General features: G+C 44.9%; 1 protein-coding gene across 3 annotated transcripts in view; it reads left to right on the forward strand.

Moving 5' to 3' along the window:
- Nucleotides 1-16,793, forward strand: part of ppfia2 (PTPRF interacting protein alpha 2) — a 115,642-nt gene that overhangs the window by 71,606 nt on the left and 27,243 nt on the right. For 2 of the 3 annotated variants that reach the window (XM_076111573.1, XM_076111574.1), the window contains exons 2-5: nt 8,823-8,924; nt 11,233-11,397; nt 12,006-12,080; nt 16,389-16,499. In XM_076111573.1, the coding sequence (XP_075967688.1) occupies nt 8,823-8,924; nt 11,233-11,397; nt 12,006-12,080; nt 16,389-16,499 (453 nt within the window). The remainder of the gene's footprint in view (nt 1-8,822; nt 8,925-11,232; nt 11,398-12,005; nt 12,081-16,388; nt 16,500-16,793) is intronic. The other variant, XM_076111575.1, reaches the window with a different exon arrangement.

The raw sequence follows: 16,793 nt of genomic DNA on the forward strand, positions 1-16,793 counted from the left end.
CATGTTGGTGCGACTACAATACCCATAAGCTTCAGCAACTTAATTGTTTGCTATACGGAAGAAGCTAGTCAGAGCTGGAGCCAGTTCAGAAGGCTTTGCTATTCGTTAGACGTTGCTCCACAGTTATTGAATTCATCTCACGTTTGACTCAAACCTTTGACTTTTTCCTAAAGAACCTGATATTTTCTACTGACGATTCAACCAGGAGAGATTCATGTCCATTCAGCTCTGGCTGATGTTGTGAGGAGAGGCTGTGGAGGTGCGGCAGGTCCTTGTACAGGAGTTCAAAGGGATCAAAATTAGTTATTAGGAGCTTGAAGGGTGGTAAATTGTCAGGCGCGAATTTTCCCTCTCAGATTTACGACTTGGCCTCAAGGGGCCTTTACAGCATAGAGACGACCCCTCTTACCTCGCCAGCTAAAGGTTATTGTAAATCACACCCCTCCTACCCTCGATGCCATCAAACTCTCTCACACAAACACCCTCGCTGACCTTTCATTTCCCCTTTTGTTTCTGCTGTCCATGTCTGCTTCGCTTTCCCCGAAATAATCATCTCCCATCTACAAGTAGCTTTTCCTTCCATTCTGCTGTTGTTTTCCTCTGTTCCCATTAAAGGCATCGGTGCAGTGACCAATCCCCCCCGCTGCCCTGATATAACATCACAACAGGGTCATGCAAAGTGCATTCAGGACAACCGCTCATTGTCCTCTCCAACAACGGGCTCTTTTGTCTCTTTAAAGCGCATTTGTTAAAAAGGTTTGACTGGCCAATTTCAAAATGAATCGCAGGCAATCGAGCTGTATAAAATCAATGCATCATTCAACCGACAACGTTCAGCGGTTCCCTTTTATTCACGGCTGGTTCGTTTTCAGTTCGTGGATAATTGTGAATGATTCATTTCTGCTTGCTTCATTATGCATAAATGGGAAGTGCCATTCGATTTTATGTGGATGTTTGTGGAGGACAGACAAAGACATATAAAACCAGACAGGCATGTTGCTTTATCAGGTTGATTGTGTTACCGTGTAGGGGAAGCAGTGGAAATATAATCTCGTTTGATGTTCTTCAGTGGAACCCTACAGCTTCTCTGTATCTACATGGCATCATCCTCCTGTATGCTCTTTGGTTTGAGCAGCTCTTAGAAGTTGTGATGGCTTTACAACCTGCCTCGTCCTCTTCGGGGGAATAAAAGGACGAGTGAGCCCTCAAACACTGGAATATTCATGTCCCTCACATAGGTAATAGCAATAGTATGATTGTGAGTGGAGTCGGGGTGTGTTCTTGCTGGTACTTTGACAGATACACACATGAAAGTCAACAACACGGTTCCCGAAGAGGCTCCATTGATAGAAGCACGCCGGCTGCCGTTGTAACACTTGTCGCCCACCTTCGACTCACCGGCATGTCGCCGGCATGAAGAAGAGACGCTCGCTCGGCGCGGATAACCTTCTTGAATATTTAAAGCTGAGGAAAATGAGCCTGCTGGCTGAGCTGGAACTTGTGTGCAGCGGCCCTCAAGGTCCCTCTGGCTCCTCGATGTCCGATCTGGAGTCTCTGTGAGCGATCGTACTTTATCAGCAAGATGTAAGCCAAGAATCCTGCTGGCTTCTAAGAGTGATACTGCATGGTACTTGAAAGAAAACGTATAGCTTTAAAACATTATATTAATCTTGGTTAATTGAGCCAAAGGTCTTTGTCTTTCCCAGATCGGGATTTTAACAACCTGCAGGCTTTCATTTATCTAATTTGATTGCTCAGACGTGATTAAAGTGATGTTATTCCACTTCAGTGCAGCGTCACTCTCTTGCACGTGTAGACATGTGTTAACTGTGGGGAATGCAGCGTTCGTATTAATAGCAGGAGGCTCATCTCATCATTTATTTATAACCACCCTCTGTCCTGTCCTCCCTTTGCTCTCACACTGTAAATATACCACAGTTTATCAAATATTAAAGAGCTACAACACAGCGGAGCTTTCTGAAACTCAGATGGAGTAATTGAAAAAGCACAAATATCACAATGTTTGGGAAAGTCCCAGATAATGAGTGTTTTTTTTCTTCTGTACTCCAAACTAGAGTCCCGCTGCATTCACAAAGAGCTCTTTTATTGTTGCCGTGAAAGTTGTCGGTAATTTGTCAAATTTATTCTTCGGAAGACGGTGAAACTCTGCACTCTTACCGGCTCGTTTTCAATCTCATTTCCCTCATTTCTTTGTCTTTAGAGAATCTGCTGTTTGAGTCGGATGATGCTCGTCTTCCATTTCTTTACATGGATTCCTGAGGCTTGTCTGGTAGCGTTATCACACGGAAATTTTTTTCTTCTTCCAAGCTGCTCTCTGCGTTTCACTTGGTGAATCAGCATGCCGTCGATCACACCACCACATCGCTGTCTCTCCTGAGAGTGACGCACAATTGCCAGCGTTTGTCTTTAGTCTGGAAGCTCGACTCTCCTGCAGGAGCTCAACTCCAAATACTTTTGTTTTCTTTCAAAAGCTGTAATTTTTGCCGACAGTGGGCCCTGTCCACCATCTCATTTAGAGTTTACCCTCTAGGCAGAATCCATGCTCACACACACACACACACTACCTGACATATTGCAGCGCGAGGCAGTTTGTCCAGGTAATGAGATGTGGAGAAAAGAGGGGGTTGGGGGGTTGGGTAATGGTCCAGCAGGTCATGGGTAAAATAGTGCTAGAGAGAGGCTCGGAGCAAAACCTCGGCCCTTCCAAGTGGAATTCCATACTTCCCAGCTGTTTGAATGGACTGTAGAATAAAGCTTCAACACTTCATCAAAACTGGCCACTGATGAAACGACATTTTGAAAGAAAGCGTTGCGATGCGGGATTCACCCCCCACATACTGTAGCTGATGCTATGTGGATGCTTATCTTTCCTCATTTAACAGTCAACTCAGCAATCAGATCCTCATTATCATGAACCGCGGCTCTGCTTCTGTTAGCAGACACCGCTGCTGTTAGCAGCTGGGCAGCATTTGGTAGCATCGAGGGATGTCAGCACAGCTCTCTTGAGTTCCCCTGAGGGTCCCCACGGCCCCACCAACACTCTAGTGTGTGTGTGTGTGTGTGCATACTGTACATCACCCTCTACCTCAGCTCGAACCCAAAACAGAGGTGAAGGTCCACTTAGCTGATGCATTGGCACGCAATCCCCAGCATGTGCATCTTCACCTTTTTATTTATACACTCGGACTCTTCTCCTCTCCGTGCTCACTGAGTCGTATTTTCACCACAGTGCATTCAGCCACTCGCTTCTCTCCATCGTCTCCGTCCCACCGTCCCCATTTTCAGGTTATATATGAGAGCAGCGCCTGCTGGCAGCGTTATGGGAATAACAATTCACCAGGCTGTGTTTTCCTTGAGAGATACAGCAGAAATAAATATCGTTGAATGGAAACAAACCGCATTTTCAGTGTTGTGAATAATTCAGTGAGGCCAGCATCCACTGTAAGCAACTCTGGTTAAGCATTAGTTACACCTCGTTATTTTGTATCTTTAATGTTGATGTGTGTGTGTGTGTGTGTGTGTGTGTGTGTGTGTGTGGATAGAGCATAACAGGCAACACAAGCATATCAAGTGTGATTTGTTGACTTTAATGTAAGAAAGGGACATTTATTTGAAAAAACAACTTTTGCTTGAATTGAACAAATTCACCAAAATTTTTAATTTTTCTCGAAAAACAAACTGATTAGAGAGTGAGAATATTTCCCCAAACAGTCAAACTAGTTAATATAGAAATGTTTAGCTAGAAACTCAGCTGTTGCCTCTCTTTGTCCTATGATCTAAACAGCTGTTGGTATTCATCAGCAAGTTACTTTTTATTGTCTTTTTTTGCTGCCTGTCTGATCTCCTAAAAAGTACGTTTCCACACAATGAAACATGCTTTATCAATTACATTTCAATGGAGACGTACTTTCTACCGGATTACATTCGTTTTTTAAGTATCAAGAATAAGTTTCTTCTCATATTGTGTGGTGGGAGGATGGAGGGGTCAGACACAGGACTTTCACCCTGGACACCGTTGTTCATGTCCCATCAGGTCACTTATTTCAACATTAAATGTATATCATTACGTATGAAACAGACGAGCCAAACTTTGTTTTTCCTTTTACTAAATCTCACCAAGCAGTTCTCTTGCGCTTCACAACGTTTGAAACTGCCACTGTAATCAGTGGGGAAATGAGTTTCCCTGATAACATAATTGAGAATGCAGTTTAGTTGTACGGGAACGTCATTTTTAGGAGACACGGTTGTTTTGTTCAGTGTGTGTGTGTGTGTGTGTGTGTGTGTACCACATTTGACTTGATACACTGACTAGCTGACAGAACATGGACAAGTTAATTAAAGTGTGTGTCAGCAGGCTAAGTTTAGAGTGAGGACGACAGTTACACAATGAGCTAACACTCCCGGTTCACCAACACCAACATACAGTTTCTTTATGCTCGTATATCTTGCATCTGTAACAACCTTTCAGTGTGCGCTGGAAAAACAATTCTACTAGTTTAGAGCAGACGTTGAGTCTGGGCTTGAGGAGATGCTATGTCCTCCCCCCCCTGAGGTCGTAGCCTTTTCTTTAACCCTGCTCTAAGAGGATCGCTCTGATGGCTGGTTTGAAGGAGAGGAGAGAGAGAGAGAGAGGATAGTCTGTTGCTGAGGAAGTTAAAGCTTACCAAACACTGTTGGAGCGCTGTGGCAGGGGATTGCTGGGTCTCGCAAGCATTAAAGCAAATGATGCAATTTGCAGAAGGGCTTTTTCTCAGGAGGAGGTGACTGTGATTAGCTGCACTCCTCTGGGAGGAAGATTTATGAGCTCTAAGCTCCTTTTTTTGTGTGCCTGACCTACTGCACAAACCAAGTTTAGAAAACGCAGTGAGGCAAAGAAGTGTTGTGTTCTATAATGAGACAAGAGCTTCATTTTCAGATTGTTTCCAAGATGATTTGACATAGAATGGATGTGTTGTGATCACTGTGGGGAATTCGATTATTTTGGGAGCCAAAGAACAAAAGTGCCCTGGATATTTAGCAAATATGGTGATTTACAATAGAAATAAAGCAATAGGCACGTTTAAAATTATGAATTTAGTCGCAAATGGGCGTGGCTTATATGAAAATATGTATTTTTAAAATTGTTTCTAGGACTTGCAGTTCAAAACGTAAAGCTCATTCTCACAGTGTCGTCCTCTGGCCGAATGGCAACACATTTACAATCCTCGAGTCGCCGGCAATACACGAGCCAAGACAGACAGACACACAGACAGACAGACAGACACACAGACAGACACACAGACAGACAGACTTGCAGACATTTCTCGCTATATTTAGGTCTAAAACGCTTATAATCTTGCGATCTGATTTTACAGTATATGTAACCTCCGTCCTTCTGTGGTCTGTTGGTCCATTTTAGGTCAACCCTCTATGGAGATGACTTGGTTACCACGCCAACGCTTTATCTCCTGTTGCTATGGTAACAGCTGGGTTGTAACAGTTGACCTGATCTTCCTCCTGCAGATGATCTGGCGGTTAACTCGGCGGGCGTTTCCGTACAATACACACGTTTGTCCCGACAGTTTAACCTTCGGCCTCTTGACTTCAGCGGAACCTGTTACACAGCTAGGTTTCCATCAGACCTGGTTCTGTGTGGTCGGTGGCATGATACAGTAATTGGACTATAATAAACAGCAGGATAATCATACAGGTTGAAGTCCAACCAATAACTATTCCCCATCCCCTTTCCCCCAATGTTTTCCACAGATGTTACAGCAGACAGACAGCGGGGCTGTTGAATTTGATCGAATGAGATCGTACATGTGTATCTAATCAACTGGCATGAGCGCTACATAATGTATAATTAAATCACGATCACGAGAGCACAGATGGGTGGATTCAGTTAGTGGTCTCAAAATATGCAGCCAGAAACATTTACAGCCACGGTGACCACTCTGGGCCTCCTGGGAACTGCTTTCACACCTTCCAGCCGCTCCGATTAGAAAAAGCTGCAACAGCAGCCTGCGGCAATCCACTTGGAAAAGATGTAAAGATGCTGAAAGACCCCAAAGCATCTGATCCCCATCATTGCAGATTAATTGGCTGTCCCAGCAGAGTCCCAGCAAAGATCTGCATGACCAAACCCTGCAGCTCTGGGATCTCACAGCGTTCATCCCACGAGGAAGGAGCGGCCATGTTCCTCTGCCCATACGCTGCACGTTATGACCACCTTTGATCACAGAAGTAAATCCACTTGACTTTGTCGAAGCCTTCGCTCATATTACAGAGTGAGTCGGTTGTAATTCTGGGCTGTTCACGGTGTCTTTGTGCGGAGGATTTGTTGCTCTATACGGTCTATAAGGATTTGTTGCATTCCTGTAGCTGTGAGAAACAATATTGTGACTCCTCCTGGAGTTTGTGAGTTATTGTGCTCGTCTGCTGAAGGGCAGGCGGTGTACGGGTTCTGAATTACAGTGTGTGCTCAGATAGACGGATCACTCGTTGTATTTATCCGACAGCTTTTGAAAATGTATGGTTTTTATTTTATGTCAAGCATGTTTTAATTGTGTTACAAATGAGTAAAGTCATTCATTTATTTTTCTTGACAAATGACTCAACAAGTATTAAAATGGTTAATAATTAACCTTTTGTCAATCAATGTTTCCGTCCTCCCTGGATAGGATTGATCAAAATACATATACTCTGAACCCATTGAGAAGCAGGCTACTCCAATACTCACACATTTCCCCTTTTTGATTGTGAAATCAAACACAGAGCATGCTGGTTATCGTGTCACATATCAACTGGTTCTCAATTAAGATACGACACAAGCCGTCCCGTCACTCAGGAGTCACATTGAGACAGCTGTGCCTCTGTTTGATCCCTTTGTACCTGCCTGATGCGACCCGCTCCAGAGACGTGTCTGCTCCGGCGCTTAATTTAGACGGGGGACGGCGGTTTTGAAGTCTTCCTGAGCGACGGGCTGTCTCTCCTCCTCTGATGGTTGTTTACAGGAGTTTCACTGTCACAGGCAAACAGCTCAGAATTCCTGAGTGAGTTTGTGAATCAAAACCGTGTTTTAGGAAAACAACAGCTCCGGGAGACCGGTGTTTCGCGGAGCGGCAGGGCGATCGGCCACTAATTGGTCTGCAAATGTAGTTCAGGCGTATTCAGGCTTTTGTCCGTGTCCATCTGCAGAACACTGGAGTGAGAGCAAAGCTGATGGTCTGGCAGAGGAGGCCGAGGAAATGTCACGACAGGCTGGTGCATCTCACATTCAGTGTTTTGCATTTGTTTGCTTGTTTGTGTTTTTACAAGCCATTAACAGAGAGTTGAGTCCCTTTAGTGTGTTCTCTATGGGACCCATAAGCGTCAGCGTACTCACTGCTCTGCTCCTCTTGTGGAGCCAGTATTTTTTCTTCACCTCCTCCTCTTCTTCCTCTCATTTTCCTCTTCTCTCTCTCCTTATTTTTCTTTTCTTCTTCTGTTTTTTCATCTCCTCCTACTCATCCTCTTCATCTTTCATCCCCTCCTTCTCTTCTCTTTCTCCTTCTCCTCCTCCTTCTTGTTATTCATGTTCTCCGCCTCTTCTTTCTTACCTTCATTTTCTTCTTCTTCTTCCTCTTCTTATTTCCTTCTTCTTTTTCGTCCCATCTTTTCCCTCCTTCTATTTTTTCTCCTCTTGCTTTTTCATCTTCTTCTTCGCTTCTTCCGTCTTCTCATCCCTGGTCTTTCCCGTCTCTTCCTTTCCCACCACCTTTTTCTCTTCTCCATATTTCTTCTTTTTCTCCTTTCCCTCCTCCCCCTTCCTTATTTCTCCCCCTGTAACTCCCCCACCTCCTCTTCCTCCTTCTTATCCTGCTTCTCTTCCACCTTCTTCTCCCTCTTTTGATTATTTAGCCCCATTTCTTCTTATTCATCTTCTGTATCATTATCTTTATTATTATCATTATTTCCATCGTCACCTTTACTACTACTACTACTACTACTACTACTACTACTACTACTACTACTACTAGTATACTAGTAGTAGTAGTAGTAGTGGCACATTTCATGAATGACCTACCCCCTAATTTTCCTGGAAGTCTTCAGTCTAATCTGCCCATAGAAGTTCAGCTCAACATGTGAGATCATTTATTATTTCTGCGTGTGAAAAATATGTGTTTGACTAAAAGTGCAATCTGCCGTCCTGATGCAGCTCCATCACACTCAGCAGCCACACGGTCCGTCATCTCAGCCGTCGTCCACTCGGTGGTACGACTCCACCAGCGTTGAGACAAAGCCCGGCGCTCTCAGTCCTCCTGTCGCTCAGAAGTAAATCCACTACAGCTGGCAGCGTGCCTGCACCGCTGGACAGGGACGATCCTCTGTCTGCCACAGTTTGTTACACTGCAGTCGCTTCCCGCTTATTGTACAGTTGGTTGAGCCTTTGTTGTAAAAGCATGGCTGTATGTAATATCTTTATGAGATAAACAAGGTCAAAGATAGCATCTTAACACAAAAGAAAAAGGAATAATATATGTTATAGGCTTTGGATGTGAATTAGGGAACCACCCTGTCTGTCAGTAAGGAACTGTACATCATTTTGGACCCTGGTTGTAATCTTGATTTTGTTGCAGTTTAATGACAATAGATATAAAATCTGACTTGTTTTTACTGTATGTCTGGTTTGAAGGCTTTAATAGAAGACATGACAGCTACCATCCAACACATCCCCGCCGCTTCATGTTGCATTGCATCACCGCACCGCGCGCCGTGGAGGGCTGTTGCAGGGTGTTTGTGTGAAGCTGACCGCGATCTCTTTTCTCTCTTGTGTTGCTCAGGAGTTTGCCGCGCTCACCAAGGAGCTGAACGCCTGCAGGGAGCAGCTGCTGGAGAAGGAGGAGGAGATCTCCGAGCTCAAAGCCGAGAGGAACAACACCAGGGTGAGGGGCAGCATCGTCTTTAAAACATTCACTCCCCCTGGTTATGCTGCCACCAAGCAGTTTAATCTGCCACTGATGTACTATGATGATTCTCTGAAGCATTTCGGTGGCCAAAGAGAGATAATCCTTTAGTCAGAAATTAACTTTATGCTGATGCTTGTTTCTTCCATATTCACCCGCTTGAATTTGCAAGTTTCTCAAACTTTTCCCCCGAATTTGAATGTGAGCTGGAGAAAGCCTGCTGCACACTGCGATAGACGGCGTCCTGAGTAAGCCGAAGCTATCTGCTGTGTACGGTTTTACTGCTGCTGAAGCACTGAAGCAACCATGCGAGCTCTCTGTTTCCAATGCCCAGACATACCTCATTAGCGCCACACATTTCGCCTGAACATTTTTGCACTTACTTCACACGGATGGCTGCTCAACAGTAAAGGTCCAAATGGCACCCAGTGCCCTGCAGTGTCCGGGACAACAACTAATGACATTAGCGTATCGGCTCGATTCTGTGGAGCTGAAGGCCTGTATCTTCAATAAAAAAACATTTTCTTTTTAAAGCAGTAAGCACACTCTGCTGTTGGCAGATAAGACTCCATCCCCACTGCTGATTAAGTGTGAGTTTTTCAGTCGTGGGGGGTGGGGGGGGGGGGGGGTGAGGCGCAGGAGACACGGAGACTGACAAAAGTCATTCTCTCTCTCTCACTTTATTATCACCTCCAATCTTCCCATAGGCAATTACCAAGCATTTTTAATCAAGCTCGGTTCAGTCGCTGGCAGGGTTTCACAGTTCATAATCAACAGCTTTGAAGGCATGTGCAGGCAGTGAGTGGACTGAGGGGCTGGCGAGCATTGTGATGGCAGCGGAGAGACATGTTGGTTGTTTCAGATGACGTGCGTTGTAAATTCACAGACTGGAGTCATGCACAGACGAGATGAGACAGACAGACAGGAGGACGCTGTGGCTCTACCTCAGCAGGAACTCCATTCACTCCCTGATTGATTCAACGGTTGGGCCTTTTGTTGAGTGTGCAGGAGTACGTATGTCGACATGATGGCTGCCGATGAGACTCTCGGGGACAGTTTATCAGACGGACAAGAGACGAGACGGACTGTGTCTGTGCATACACGCACTCCTACAGCACCACCCACTGCTGCACAGATTCTGACCACTCCCGCCTGCTAAAATGTTTTTCGCTGAACGTTTGTCTGCAAATAAGACACATTCTGGGTTTTTGTTGAGGCAGTGGGAACAAAGAGGAGACAGAATATCTTCATCCCTGTACACTGCATGCTCCGTTTTCTTAAATTCAATTCTTCCCAGTCCTCTTGAATAATTAGATCATAATCATGCTCGCTGTGTAATGCCAGTGAGGAAGACAATGCAGGCTCCACCAAGTGGTTGAACACATGGTACATTTAATCCAGCTGCAGCTTGTTGGGCAGCCCTCAATCAGAGATGTTTAGCCGGTGAGTTTCTCTCCAGGAAAGAACAGCGAGGTCATCGATCCTTATCTTGGATGTAATATTATGTCCTTGGACAATTTCCGAGAGGCAATGAAGTGTTGGGATCTGCGTCAACACCGAAACTGCTCCGGTGTTTCCGTGATCTGGCACCAGTGATTCACCAGGGGAAATGAAAGAAGACGATCCCGTACGCTGATCTCAAACAGTAATGAATGATGTTTTATCTCTGCAGCCGAGCTGGTGTTCTCTCTCCCGGTTCACATCCTGGTTGTTTACTCCTAGTTGTTGTTGTGGTGTAGTTTTCCTGAAGTCAGCCCTCCAGCTCTGCAACTCATCCCATCTGTCCTTGTGAAGCAAGTCTGCTGGCAGTTGACTTGACACGCTTCCTACCTAGCAGACTAGATTAGCATAATCCATTCTGGGCTCTGCTGGAAGGATTGCAGTTACTTGCATCTCTCATACCTCTACTCTGAAAAGCCAGAACATATGCAGCAAATGATCTTTAAAATAAAACATATTACTATAAATGAATGCACATCTGTTGAAATAATCATCTTGGGCCGGGACTCTCAGTTAAATAGTATTATTTGTATTATTTAGTCTCTTTATGTTGTTGATTTGCATTTAAGCTCGAGGAGCGAGCCCGACGAAGATGTTTGTGATCTTCGAGTAAATTGTTGGGGAAAGAAAGCTGAGGTTTGGTGTGCAGCAAACCTTTTCTCATTTGGATTCTTTCACATCATTCCCACATTTCACCGGCTCTTGCCTTAATTATGCTGCTGTGAAGGGTATTTCATTTCCCGATAATAATGATGATGATGATGGTTTCTCCCGTGTGTCTCTCCAGCTACTGCTGGAGCATCTGGAGTGCCTGGTGTCCAGACACGAGCGGTCACTTCGCATGACGGTGGTGAAGCGGCAGGCTCAGTCTCCTTCGGGGGTCTCCAGTGAAGTCGAGGTCCTCAAAGCGCTCAAGTCCTTGTTCGAACACCATAAAGCTCTAGATGAGAAGGTAAGTCTCCATTAGAGCCATAAGCAGCGCGCACACAGTAGTATCAGGAATCAGTGTGTCTGCTGTGTCGTGGTCCTTTATGTTTGTAATAAAAACTATAATTAAGTATCGAGTACACACATTGAAATCCGATTTGGGGGATTCGTGGGGAATCCCGACTCGGACCCTGGCTAACTTCTAATCCGGGATCAACCTCCTCTTGAGATCTGACATCCTATTGGGCGGCAGCAGCGACCGGTCACCACACGGGACACAAGCTCCATCACAGCCGGGACAACCCTAGAAGAAGACGAGCACGCTCAGAGGAAGAGAGTGTCGTAGGAGGGGAATCTCCTCCCAGCAACTGATGCTTTAAAAGCATCAAAACGCTGCTTTGAAGCCACAGCAAAGTGTTTTTCTGAGGCTAAGGGAGGAAAAGAGGACAGCGCGTTCCGCTGTACAACTGGGGCATCGCCTCCGCTGTGTTAACCCTTGATTACCTTTGACTGCAATTTAAAGAGGGAGTGCAACAACCTTTCAGACCTTTTGCTCTTGAGTCCAGCTCAGTGCGAGTTAGTAAGAGAGGAGATCTACAGATTCATGACTTTCATTTCTTTCTTTTCTTTCAGGTAAGAGAGAGACTACGGGTGTCGCTGGAGAGGGTGTCCGCCTTGGAGGAGGAGCTCACAGCAGCCAATCAGGAGGTAAGAGCTGCCACAGCTATTATGTCTAAGATAATGAAACACATAATACAAAAATGTAGCACATTGTACGTATAAACATGAGTCCATATCCCCACTCACAGAAGAAATGTGCAGAATGATGTGCTACTTGTTTATGTGGATGTAAATCTGATACATACTGTGATGTGTCCTGAATTATGTATCGGCTCATAAAACAACCACCTCTGCCGGCTTCACTCGCCCTCGCCTGTACGGGGGAATAACTCAGAATATCACGGTGCACATGAGTGGCTGAGGCACAACGCTGACAGAAGAGTGGTCACTTCTGCAACGGTGGCCCAACTCCTTCTCAACCTCCCGGGCTCAGGCCGGCTGAAGTGCCAGAGCAGCTCTTGCATTGCTGATGGTTGTGTTCCAGCTGAGTAAAACCCTCAGACTGGCACTTCACAGCCTGTCAGACATGCCAGTCTGACACCCAGGCCTAGAATAAAAGTCAGGGGGAGGAGGGGAGAAGATGAAGGGAGAGGGGAGTGAAGAGCAGAAGGGAGGAAGGTTGGGAGGCGTGTGAAGTGGGTGGAAGCCAGGACAGACAGCGAGAGGAGGGCGAAATGGAGACGGCAGGTGGGAAGCAGAGGCAGGTGTGTGTGTGTGTGTGTGTGTGTGTGTGTGTGTGTGTGTGTGTGTGTGTGTGTGTGTAATGAGTGTGCGGTTGGTCACAGCACATCTGACGGGGTGAGGAGACGAGAGAGAAACACAGAGAGGAAGGTTTGATAAACTGTGTGTTTGGATGGAAAGACGGTCGAGCTGCTTGTTGTCGGAATCCAATATTAGATTGCTGCTTGATCAAATGATGTGACAAGGCCGCTGGTTCCCAAAGCTGTCGCTCATTGTTCTTTTACAGCTTTGGCATGAAGTCAGCTTTCTTAAACTGTAAAGTCTTTTGTGAGACACTTTGAAGAATTGTTCTCACATCGCACAGCCAAGGTTACAGTAGATCTTTCTTGTAAGCGGTTAACACCACACTTGTCAGCGCGGTGGACAGATGAGTGATTGGGCCTTGAGGCGGTGGAAGAGTGCAGTCGGAGCTGCTTTGCAGAATGAAAATGTCCACGCTTCAGAGGCTCCAGGGAGGCGGGACGGAGCCGCCAGCCAGCCCGAACCGGTAATTGATTTGTGACGGAGGTCTGGTGTGAGTCCCGGGGGGGGGGTTCGGACAACATGGCCGCGCCAGATGAAATCAGCGGCTTTTTGACCTCACGCAGTCACAGGTGTTTAAGTGGTCGCACGCTGATTACTGCTGGTGATTGTAATCTGCTGTTATGGAACAGACTGTGTTGGAATCTATCTGAGAATAAACTGTTGTTTTATGTTTATTTATGGCGGATAATAGAGACTAATCAACGCTGTGACACATTTTGAAAACATGTTTAAAAAATGCCCGAGCTAGCTCAACGGCTACATTGCACCTATAGTTTCATCTTAATTAGAGATGCTAAAATAATAATAACATGAAAAACAGCTCATTTCTTTCACACATTTGATAAGAAAACAAAACAAGAATCACCAATAAAATCAACAGTGAACATATACAGCAAAGTCTAAATAAATGATTATCTTAATAATATAATAATATATATATATCAGCAACGAGTCACTATCCAGAGAGACAAGGCCCCTTCCTCATGCCTTTACCTTTTTTTTAAACACAAACTTCATGTCATCAAGTAATTTTTAGTTATTGTGGAGTTTGATTTTTAAATATTACTTTTTAACATAAATATTCATAAGAAAATAAGAAAAAATCTAACTAAAAGTTCAGAAAAAGCACTGTAAATGCTCAGCAACACAGTGTCCTGTCACCATGAGCAAACAACCTCTTTAACGGTCGTACATTGTATTCAAACACCGCTACATCCTGATTGGTTCCCAGGAGTTCGTGACCTCACCGGTTTCCCAGCCACTTCAAACGAGTGAGAAGAGCACAGACAAAGCAGCAGAGACGGACGTCTTTCCTGTGAAATAAACAAAACTGTTTGCTGGAAATGTCGTGTTTATCTAAGACCCTTGAGACAAATCGAATAAATTGTGTCACTTCTTTTCGGAAAACAACACTTTTAAGACTCAATTATGGAACACAGCTAAATAACATAGAGGAGGTCTGCCTCGGGACCAGTCAAGTCGAGGTAAGATCGAAGACTTTGTCAGAGGAAACTTGTTCTTTTTTAATTTTCTAATCCCGCGTGGTAGCTCTCATATTCTTTGCAAAAACGTCCCGAGGTATCAGAGGCACATTTAAACTCACAAAATGAAGGCCCTGATATTTATTGCTTTGCTTTCAGGGCTTGTGTGTGTACATCTGTTTGTGACATGCATTTGTGATTGATCGTAATTCAAGTGCATTGCAGCAGAACCGTGCACGACCCCAGCTCTCGCCTTGACAGAATCAATCTTTTATACTTTAAGAACCCCCCCCTCCACAAACCCTCTCTTCACTCCTCACCACATTACCTCAGACAGTCCTATCCGCCCAACACTCAAGTGCTAAAGAGAGATAAGGAAATCACGATGCACTCCTTGTCCCTCTTCTCTCCCTCCGTCAGATGTCTTGCCTTTGATGCGAGGTAGATCAACATCAAAAAGAAAAATAATAAGCGCCATGTTCATTTTACATCTTTCAAACTTCTCCTTTTTTTTTTGTGATTTCAGAGCTGGAGATGCATCTGCAGCATTTGTTGTGTCTTTCTGTCCGGGGTGGTGTTAGTGTTTGATCTCTGGGCCGGATAAATTACCGGCAATCTCAGAATAATGGTACAGAAACATACGGAGGCATAATTATGCCCTCGTTAAAAATAATGAACAGAAACGTTGTGCGGTTGGTGTGCAACAGCGAAGAAGAAGCCGAGCTGTTGACAGTGAAGTCTGAGGCGGGGAATCATCTTTCACTGCCCTCTGTCCTCACTTTTAACAGATCCTGACATCAACTGACTCTCACTTTGATGTTTTGAGTTTAAACCAGATCGTGTCAAAGTCCCTCGAGAGCATTGCTTGTTTTATCGACACTCTTGTCATCAATTGTCCCCGAACGCGTCCTTCGCTGTTTTTAATTCACAGCAAATATCTGTTGCTGAGAAAAATGCAATTTTCTCTCACTTCCCACATCCTGATTTATTTGTCCTGAACAAAGATGACCTTCCTGCAACTGTATCGTCAACTCATTCTGATGCAAACTGTGTGCACACTATAGATTGTATTGTGATGCATCGAATAACAAACACTCACTCCAGACTGCTGGGAAATTGAAATCACCAACAAACAAAAGAAAAAAGAACAAAAAATGATTAACATGCAGATTTCAGAGGTTATTGAGAGATTTAAGCATTTCCAAAGCTGGACTAGTCATAGAGTGGAACCAGTGTGATGCGTCTTTAATCACGTCGCGCTAACAGCACGGCACTTGTACTGTCGTCTGTGGTTGTTGTTGTTTCATGGCCGGTGCAGAGAACAAGAGTGGAATAAGTGTCCTGGCAGGGTTCACTGACAGACAGACAGGTAAACTGGGAGAAGGGCTTCCAGAGGGGGTCAAAGGTTGTGAGGCTCACACTATAGCTGTGTGATTTACAAAACAACTGCAGTCTTTTTACAAGCTGCACTGAAGTAAGAGGAGGATGTTTCACAAGAAGGTTTTGGTATAGGTCACGATTGATGGTTTGCCTGCTTCAAAGTTCTACATGTAACTGCCTCCCTCAAGTTTCAGGTTCTGGGTGAACAAGAGGCAGCAGCACGGAGTCTCAGGAGCTTCAAGTTGTTTATGAGAGACGAGTAGCAGCCGAGCGCAGTACACGGTCTAGCTTTCTCTTCCCCATCGTGAGCAGAGCGATAATCACATGGTGTCTGTCGAGGAAGAACCTAATTATTGTTGTTGTCGGTCACCCCTCTGACAGGATTATGACTTCGGGACAGTTGCTTAAGGTGGTGAAACGAGACACGCGGTCCACAGAACACGATGATTACAGTGATTTTATCAGCGCTCGTGAGCTTCCTGCTTTATGTTGGTTAACGCCATGCTCCATAAATTCCTACGGAGAGGGACATACTGTAGTTTACTAGTGTTGCATAAGAGGGAAATGTCTTTATGCTGATTGGCTAATTTCACGTTCACACATTGAGGTTTTCAACATGTTCTTCTTGTGTGCAAAGCCACATTGAAGGAAATGCAATATTACATATTAAAACTGTCTGATCTTGTGTTGTTTTTTTTATCTCAGCTTTGTATATGCAGGTATTCCGACATCACCGGCTCTAATCTGTGCGCTTGTTGCCGTCCTGCAGATCGTGGCCTTAAGGGAACAAAATGCTCACATTCAGAGAAAAGTGGCTTCCGGGGACGGAGGGGAGGACATGCTGGACGGCAGTGAAGCTCAACAGAAGCTCCATGGCAAGGTGAGCATCGATGGACACACAGGTTTTTGTTTTAACCTTCTCCTGGCTACAATAGTGGATACTGTCATCTTTACCTTACGAGCATGTAGCATGTCAACATGTAGGAGATGGTCGAACGATTGGGCTGATAGCAGAAAAACCCTGTGAGCCGTTCCTGAAGAGAGAGAGCTCAGCTGGGTTCCTTAAGATTCAGAATCTGTCCTAAAAAGATCACCACGATCTCGGTATCCTCAATTGTTGCAATGGAACTGGATGCAGCTAAGTTTTATGCATTAAACATGCAGATATTATTTC

The sequence above is a fragment of the Anarhichas minor genome, unplaced genomic scaffold (genome assembly GCF_050575085.1).
Source record: "Anarhichas minor isolate MPS153535 unplaced genomic scaffold, ASM5057508v1 ptg000045l, whole genome shotgun sequence".
NCBI classification, from domain to species: domain Eukaryota; kingdom Metazoa; phylum Chordata; class Actinopteri; order Perciformes; family Anarhichadidae; genus Anarhichas; species Anarhichas minor.